Genomic DNA, 9,186 nt, shown 5'->3' on the forward strand with positions numbered 1-9,186 from the left:
AGGGGGAGGGGAGGTGGCGGCGGCGGAAGAAGGGGCCGTCCATGCGTCTCGCCCCCGGCCTCTGGCGGCCCCGCCCGCAGCCTCCTCGGGAACCCGCGACCCGGCATCGCCCCTGCTAGCCCGGGCCGGACGGCCCTCCCCGGGTCAGTACCTTCGGAGTCGCTGCCCAGCGGCTCCTGCTTCTGCTGCTGAGGTTCCTCCGCCGCCATCTTTAAACAGCGCCGCACTGCCGACCGCTTCCGGGTTAGCAGTTGCCCTCCTCCCGGAAGAGAGCCCCTCCTCGTGGCCCCTCCTTGGCAACGCCCCTAGCGACGGGATCCCCTTCAGCGGAGTCACCTGTGCGGCTCGCGGTCAGGTGTGGCGGCCGCCCCGCCCGCCCACCACCCGCCCTCTGGCTAGGCCCCCACCGTCCCCGTTCCTAAAGTTCCCAAAGTGGTAAGAAGCCTCCCGGGGCCAATTCAGATTTAGTTTGAGGAGCGGGTTGTGTTATTGAGATAAGTGGGGAAGATGATGTTAAAATCCCTGCAGAATTCTTGGCAGCGCTGGCAGGGAGGACAGCCTGGCGGAGGAGACGGAATCGCGCTGACGTCCGAGCCCCAGGACATCGCCGCTCGGTTCCGCTGAACCTCGTTTCTGAGCGGGCTCAGGCTTTGGTGTCCTGTTCTGGCAGAGAGAACATGTCCCTCTGGGTCAAGGCCGAAGTTTTGGGACCTACCTTTGGACTCTGCGTCTTTCTGATTATGAGACCAGCAGTCTTTTTTTTTTTTTAATGAGTTGATTAAAATGGAAAACAGATTAGTGGTTGCCAGGGTCTAAGGGAGGAGGAGCGGAGGGAAGTGGAGGTGATTGTAAAAAGGTGGGGTCCTTGTGGAAATGTTCTATATCTTTTTTTTCCCAAGTTTATTTATTTTGAGAGAGAGAGAACCCCAAGCAGGCTCTGCTGTCCACCCTGAAATCGCGGGGCTCCGTCGCACCAACGTGATATCACGACCTGAGCGGAAACAAGTGTCAGATGCTTAACCAACTGAACCACCCAGGAGGCACCCCTTAAGGTTTTATTTTTAAGTAATCTCCACATGCAACATGGGGCTGAAACTCACAACCCTGAGATTATGGAGTGGCATGCTCCCTAGACTAGCCAGCCAGGCACCCCTGAAATGTCCTTGATCTTGACTGTATATAAAACCATGCTATGTGCTATACTATCATTTTGCAAGAATTACCAACGCGGAAACTTCGGTAAAGGGTCCGTGGGATCTCTCTGTGTAACCGATTAAAATTGCCTGTGAATTAGCCAAAAATAAAAAGTTGAAAAAGTAGCAAGGCTGGGGTGCCAGGCCAATTCCATCCATAAAGCACACAACTCTTGATTTCAGGATGGTGTGTCTAGCCCTGCTTTGGGGATAGAGTTTACTTAAAGAAGAAGAAGAATAAAGTGGCAAGGCTTTAGATGTTAAAGATGCTGTTGTTAGGGCTCCTGGGTGGCTCAGTCGGTTAAGCGGCCAACTTCTGCTCAGGTCATGACCTCACCGTTCGTGGGTTTGAGTCCGGTCGGGTTCCCTGCTGGCAGCTCAGAGCCCGGAGCCTGCTTCGGATTCTGTGTCTCCCTCTCTCTCTGCCCCTCCCTTACTCATGCTCTGTTTCTCTCTGTCTCAATAATAAATAAACATTAAAAGAAAAAAGACAGTATTTTCATGAGCTACCTCCGGTCCTGGGGCGGGTGCCCTTGGGGCCTGGGCCCACCACACAGCTCACAGCGGCCTTGTCACTACAGCCCTGCAAATACCAAATTTGTATTCCAGCAACATTGCAAATTGCTATTTATTGGATCATTGAGCCTGCGCATTGCTTCTAAACTCATGAAGCCAAAAGGTCCATCATGTTTGGACCCATGCTTACCAAAATGCTCATTCTTTTTCCCAGTGTTAACATTTAAATCTCTAACTGCCAGTCAGATCTTCCGTTAGTTAGGACTAGGATTCTCAAATGGAGAGCTAAGAGAGTTCATGGCGGGACTTCTATTTGGCTTTTCAAAATCTTGAAAAATGCTGTAAGACAACTTCACCGGTAAGCCCCCTTACTTTGACCAGGGAGTCTGTGAGGCATTGAGGGACACAGTGGGAGCTGGGTCAGGACCCCACAGCGAAGCCCAGCTTCTCTGAAGAGAGAGAAACCCAGTTGTGACCCAGTGCTGGACCACAGCCAGGCTCCCAACACCAAGTAAATACCTCCCTCCCGGGGTCTGGGGCTTGAAAAAACAATGTACAGGGACGCCTGGGTGGCTCAGTTGGTTGAGCATCTGACTTGGGCTCCAGTCATGATCTCACAGTTTGTGAGTTTGAGCCCCACATTGGGCTTTGTGCTGACAGCTCAGAGCCTGGAGACTGCTTCCAGTTCTGTGTCTTCCTCTCTCTCTCGGCCCCTTCCCTTCTCATGCTTGCGTGCTTTCTCTCTCTCAAATATAAACATTAAAAATTAAAAACAAAAAACAATGTACAAAAGAAACAAAGGTCCTCTCTCCTACCTGCTGCCCAGCCTTCCCTTTGTAGGCAGGATGAAAAGGAGGGGTGCTTGCCTGGTTCAGTCCGTGGAGTGTGAGACTCTTGACCTTGGGGTTGTGGGTTTGAACCCCACTTTGGGTGTAGAGATTACTTAAAAATAAAATCTTCTTTAAAAATATAGGAAGGAAACAGCCAGAGAGAGGCTTTGGCTCCTAATCTAGCCCAGGATGGTCAACTTTTGCCCCAATCTTCTCTATGCTGATGTACTTGGCAGTTGATAACTGTTTCTGTACCCTCACTCCATCTCTTCTATTACTCTTACCATTTTAAAATGGGTTTTGATTCTCTATCCTAAGCATCTGAAGTCCAACTACATGTTTGCCAGGAAGTCACCAGCATAGCCCCAGGTGTCTATCTCTGCCTCCCAATTTCTAATCCAGAGATGGTCCGGTGCTGCTGGCCCTGACTGCCGGGTCTTGGATGAAAGCAGGTGGTGTTTGCACTTGGGTTCAGACTGCCGTTGAATACAGTCACAAAGGTGACAAACGGCAGAGGACTTTATTTTCCATTGTGGTGACATAGCAGACACCTCCTCACGGCCCTGCTGGGCACCCCACTTCCATGTGTGAAAGATACTGTCAGGAGGAGGGAGAAAGGACTCCAGACCCGGACCAGACCGAAAGCTCAGCCCCAGAGGGGGAGTGAACAGAACAGCAGGAGGCTGTAGGGGGCCCCATGGCTCCCAGGCCCACCAAACCACTCCCACCTCTGGGGGTGTGTGGAGGGGGGTAGGCCAGGCACAGTGACCCAGCACAGGTCCTAGGACAGCCACAGTTCCCCAGGGAGGACATGGCCAGGAGAAAGCCTCCACGGTGGACCAGGGAGGAGGGGTTGCTGGGGCGCCCGGGTGGCTCAGTCGGTTGAGCATCCAACTTCGGCTCAGGTCATGATCTCACGGTTCATGAGTTCAAGTCCTGCATCAGGCTCTGTGCTGGCAGCTCAGAGCCTGGAGTCTGCTTCCACTCTGTGTCTCCCTCTCTCTCTGCCCCTCCCCAACTCATGTTCTGTCTCTCTCAAAAAGAAACATTAAAAAAATAATAATAAAAGATGAGGGGTTGGTAATCCTTCCTCAAGGCAGGCTTGGGAGTCCAGCGTCTGCTCAGATGGGAGCAGCTGGGATGTGCGGCCCGAAGGGAATTTCTAGAGCGGTTGCCACAGGAACCCATGAAGGTCCACGGGCAGCCTGCTCCAAGGTCATGCTATAGAAAAGCTTTGATGGTGCCGAGGGCAGACTGGTGAAGCCGAGCAGGGGCTAGACGTTGAGGCCGCTGGCTAGGTTGATAGTTGCCTGCAGGGTCCAGGCCACCGAAGGCAGAAAACAATTAGGGGGGGGTGGAGACGGCCAAGGGAGAGCACCCCCTCCCAGACCCACAATCCCCACACTGCTCATTCAGGCACTGTCCTCGTGTAAGTGGCTCACATTCCAAGTCACCTCTGTCCCTTGAGGATCCATCCACTGGAGCCAGCCCCTCCCCTGAGAGCCTCATAAGGCAGGGAGGACCATGCGTTAGTCTCCTTGTTGCTGCCTTGACAAATCATCACCAATCTAGTGGCTTAAAACAACGCAAATGTAAGGGGCGCCTGGGTGGCTCAGTCGGCTAAGCGTCTGGCTTCAGCTCAGGTGATGATCTCACGGTTTGTGGGTTTGAGCCCCGCGTTGGGCTCTGTGCTGACAGCTCAGAACCTGGAGCCTGCTTCGGATTGTGTCTCCCTCTCTCTCTCACCCTCCCCTGCTCACTCTGTCTCTCAAAAATAAAAAAATAAACATTAAAAAATGTATAGTTTGACAGATGTAGAGGTCAGAGGTCTGGTCTGGGTTTCACCAGACTAAAGGCAAAGTTTTTGCAGGCTGTGTTCCCTTCTGGAAGCTCTGAGACGCTGCTTCTATTCGTGCCGGCTGGTGGATTCCGTCCCTCGCAGCTGGAGGATTAGGTCCTCCCGTGCTTGCTAGCTGTAAACTGAGGGCTGTCCTCGGCTTCCAGAGGCCACGGCATTCCGTAACTCAGGGCCCTCTATCTTCAAAGCCGGCCAAAGCAGGGGAAGTCCTTCTCACCTCTGTGATACTTGTCACCTGCTTTTCCTGTCTACCTTAAGGACACCTGTGATGTCACCGGGCCTCTGGGGACTCTCCTGTCTTCATGCTTCACTTCCATCACATCTGCAAAGTCCAGGCCCCAGGGCATGGTCCTCTTTGAGGGGACATCATCCTGCCTGCCACGTCACCGTCACTTTACAATCATGAACCTTGAGGCTCAGGGAGCCTAATTGACTTGACCAAGGTCATGTAATAAATGGCCAAGCCAGGTCTCAAACCCAGGCCTTCCTCGACATTACAGCATCTACCAGGACTGCTGCGAACCCCAACCCAGTGTGCACTGGGGCCTGACACACCTACTCCCGCCGGCCCAAGATCCAACGGGCACCCAGAGCACGGGCTCATAAAGGACTATTTGGAAGTACAAGGAGCCTTGTTTTCTCTGCAGGGAATGAACGCAGGGCCCCATCTGGGTAGGAATGAGAAAGGGTGACCAGATTTCAGACCTCGTGGCCACACTGGGGACCGAGGGGAGGATGGGGTTCAAGCATGATTGCACCCTACACCCTCGTCCACCCCCACAAATGCCACGGGACTGAGCCGGTTGTGGGAGACCAAGTGCCAGAGTTGCTGATGGGCTTGCTAAGGGCCTTCTCACACCCTAAAGGACTTGCCCATGACCGTTGGTTTCCCGTTAACTCGAGCAGTGGCCGAGATGCACAACTGTGGGCTGCAGTTGTCCTTCTGGGATGAGGGGACCACTGTGTCCCTCTAGGCTCCAGGGGCACAAAAACGGGGACACCCAATAAAAACTCTTGGCAGGGCAGTGGCGCTTCCTTAGAAACTCAAGAGCACTCTCTTCTGGGGTCATGTTCTTGGTTCCTGGCGGCAACATGGGCTAATTTGAGCCCACAGCAAACCTGAGCCTACCAAGAGCCAACCCTGGAGCTCCCTGCTCAGCAGGTGTGAGCAGGAGAGCCTTCCAGAGGGGAGCAGGAGACAGGAGCGACCCTGTCGTTTGGGAGGCTGTAGCCCAAGAGGTCCCTCCCTGCCAGAGACAATGGCTCCTGAGGTACCAGCAGGTGACAGGGGGACGCCCCTTGCTCCACAGACCCAGCCTGGCCCTGCGGATCCTCCGTGGGCTCTCCCCGTCCCCTGGCCAACGGCCCAATCTGCACAACCCGCAGCACCCTGGGCCCTGTCCCTTTAAGCCCAGACATAAGGGCTGGTCTGTGTGGAAGGAAAGCCCCTCAGGAGGCAGACGACCAAGGCCGTCCCCCGCAGGGAAGCCGTCGCAGGCAGGAGGTGGACCTGCTACTCCATCCAGTGTGGAGCATTTCCAATGCATCACCCCACTTACCCCCACTTACGGAGGGGCCCCCACCCCCACAGGAAGACTCATGGGGGTAGGGCCCTGGGATTCTCCAAGCCAAGAGAGGCGGGAGACCGGGAAGGAGGCAAGAGTACAAGGGAGCCGGTCGCTCCAGAGGCATTTCCGGATGGAACACTAAAAGGGACCCTGGGGCTGACGTGAGAAAGCAGCACATTATACAGTGTCCACCTTCCAAAGAGGCAGAACAGGAAGCTGAGAGATGGCGGGAGCCCACCCCCCCAGGAGCAAAGGGAAGCTGGGACCCACAATGCAGAGCTGGCCCCAGCACACGCCACCAAGGAGCTAGATGGGGGAGCAAGGAAGGGCTGCCCAAGGCCGACAGGATTTGTTTTCCCAGGAAGCCAGGCAACATGGAAACAGAGGAAAGCAGGCAAAGGAAGCACCGCCTCCAGGTAGCAAGAACAGCCGAGCACGCGTGACCCACCACAGGGCAGTCAGCCGGCGGGGACATGCGCCGGGGACACGAGGCTGGCCAGGCCGTCTTCGCCACACCCCTGCCCGACACCATCCTCTGCTCACATATGGAGGCCGGAGCCCAGGCCAAAGACACGAGGAGTTTCTGAAGCGAGGTTTAAACGGACTTTATTGTGACAAGGAGGCCCTACCAGGCAGGGCCTTACACACCGACATGTGTGGTCCCAGGATGTCACTGTGGAGAAATCGAGTGGTCATGCCTGCAGAAGAGGCCGCTGTAATGGAAGGTCATGATCCGGGGAAGGCCGGCCAGGAATGCAGCAGGCATGATCAGGAGGGGTGGTCAGGTCATGGGGGAGGACAGGCCAGCCCCCTCACTCCGGCTTCTTGTAGCTCTCCAGGTGTGCCAGCACCCAGCCCGACGGCAGGAGGAAACACACGAAGCAGGAGGTGATCCCAATGGCGATCTCCTACAGAGCACAAGAACGAAGGAACCCGCACAATAAGGATGGGCCAAGGCCGCCCAGGCGGCAGAAAGCCCCTTTTGGGGAGTTAGGATTCAGGCTCCAGAGGAGGGGCCCAGCAGATCCAAAGCCCACTCTAGGCCTTGGGGCAAAGGGTCAGGCAAAGGGGGTGGGGACCAGCCTGCGTTAGGATTCGAGAGAGAAATCCACCATGAGATGATAAAGCAAAGGGACAGGAACAAAGAGACAGGACAAACAAGCCCTGTTTGGTCTAGGGGCGCCCGGGTGGGTCAGCTGGTTAAAGCTCCGACTTCAGCTCAGGTCATGATCTCACGTTCTTGGGTTCGAGGCCCACAGCACAGAGCCTGGAGCCTGCTTTGCATTCTGTGTCTCTGTCTCTCTGCCCCTCCCTCATGCTCTGTCTCTCTCTGTCTCAAAAATAAATAAAACATTTTTTAAAAACCCCCAAAAAACCTGTTTGGGCTATTGGGATCCAGGAACAATGCAGAGGCTGATAACCCTAAAAATGTACCTCTACTTCTTTGCCTTAAAAAACCCCTCTCCTCAGGGCGCCAAGCTGGCTCAGTTGGTTAAGTGTCCGGCTTTGGCTCAGGTCATGATCTCACAGTTCGTGGGTTTGAGCCCCGCGTCGGGCTCTGTGCTGACGGCTAGCTCAGAGCCTGGGGCCTGCTTCCAATGCTGTGGCTCCCTCTCTCTCTGACCATCCGCTGCTCGCACTGTCTCTGTCTCTCAAAAATAAAATTTAAAAATAATAATAGTAAATAAAAAAAAAAAACACCTCTCCTCAAGGCGCCAGGCTGGCTCAGTCGGTAGATCATGTCGCCCTTGATTTCAGTCAGGGCTGTGGGTTGCAGCCCCACTCTGAGTGGAGAGATTACTTAAAAACAAACCTTAGAATAAAAACATCTCTCTTCCCATCTCCTTTCCAGGCCTGTTACTCAGCCTCTGAGGTTAGGGGTAAAAGCCTTTTCACAGTCACCTCCACGTTCCCGATAGCAGTAAAGATCACACCACAGTGGGGAGTTAGACTTGAGTTCAAGTTACTTCTTTGCCCGCTGAATGTTTGACTTTTGTCAAGTGGATACAGTGCTCCTAAATTTCAGTTCCCTCAACCACGAAATAGAGATGACGGCCATTTGTTCTCCAGGGTCACTGGGACCAGGGCAGCAGTCTGGGCAGCGTCTGGCACGCAGTGGGGACTCAGCAGGTGCCCGCTGCAGCTCTGATCACTATTACTTCCTCAATCGCTGCTGCTCCTCATTGGGCCCCCCCAACCCGGATTCTAAAGACTCACATTCGAGCCCGAGTCCCGCCGCTGAGGCAAATGCATAAAAACGCCAAACAGGTCAAAGTTAAGGGTTAAATTCTCATTTCTGGAAATGACAAAGACCCACCTTCCTCTAATAATTAATAGTGGTAACAACCAGTATCGCCGCTGACAGTCGTTACGCACCCCCCAGGAGCCGGTTAGTAAACAGGCTCGAGGCTGCACAGCACGCAAGCGACAGAAATAGGACTGAATCGAGATCCTGGTGTTGACGGAGCCCCGACTGTCGCCCGGGCGCTGTCCCTCTCATTCGCGCCCCTCAGACACGCCCAAACCCCTCCTGCTCCCTGCTAGGTTGCGGGCCGCTAGGTGCAGGGCACCCTCAGGGCCGCCGAGGTCCAGCGCGCCAGACTGGCCATCCCCGAACTCGCCGCGGGGCCCCCAGTCTCGCTCGCTACACCTCCCGCGCCCTTCCCGACCCACTCCTCACCATGGTCCCGAGTTGCTCCTTCGGAGGCTTGGAATGCATCTGAGCACGCTGCACCGGGAGCCGCCGGGTTAGGCCTGTCAGGCCCCTCAGCAGCAGCGGGGTCAGTACAGACATGACCGCAAGGAATGACTGCCGAAAGCGACCAGCAACAACCCAAGGTCGGGAAGTCAAAATGGCGGGGCCGGCCGGAAGTTCCGGCTCCGGGGAGGCTGGGAAAGGGCGGCCCGGAAGTCTCCCAGAAATGACGCAAGGACACACCTCCCACCCGCCCTCATCAGTTTTTGGCGCGCTCCTCGAAAGAGCCAATAGACGCCATCTTCCCACCAATGGGCGGGGCAAGAGGGCGTTCCTTTCAGTTATGCCCCACCTCCAGCGCGGCCTATCTTCTTGAGTGACATCTAAAGTCACCCAATCATAGAAGCCAGAAACGAGGCGGTGTTCTTGACTCCTCCCCTCATTCATACTTTTTAAAAATCTTTCAGAATCCTTCTCTGCCAGGCTTCCATTATTTCTGGCGGAAACGCCTGATGCTAGTCTTGTA

General features: G+C 55.0%; 1 protein-coding gene across 1 annotated transcript; it reads right to left on the reverse strand.

Moving 5' to 3' along the window:
* Positions 1-6,554: 6,554 nt before the first annotated feature.
* LOC115306499 (cytochrome c oxidase subunit 8A, mitochondrial) lies at positions 6,555-8,830 on the reverse strand. The gene is made up of 2 exons (XM_029956944.1): positions 8,646-8,830; positions 6,555-6,873 (listed from the first exon to the last, which is right to left on the reverse strand). Exons 1-2 carry the CDS (start codon positions 8,757-8,759, stop codon positions 6,778-6,780), a joined length of 210 nt encoding a protein of 69 aa, XP_029812804.1. The 5' UTR covers positions 8,760-8,830; the 3' UTR covers positions 6,555-6,777.
* Positions 8,831-9,186: the final 356 nt, after the last annotated feature.

The sequence above is a fragment of the Suricata suricatta genome, chromosome 11, assembly GCF_006229205.1.
Source record: "Suricata suricatta isolate VVHF042 chromosome 11, meerkat_22Aug2017_6uvM2_HiC, whole genome shotgun sequence".
NCBI classification, from domain to species: domain Eukaryota; kingdom Metazoa; phylum Chordata; class Mammalia; order Carnivora; family Herpestidae; genus Suricata; species Suricata suricatta.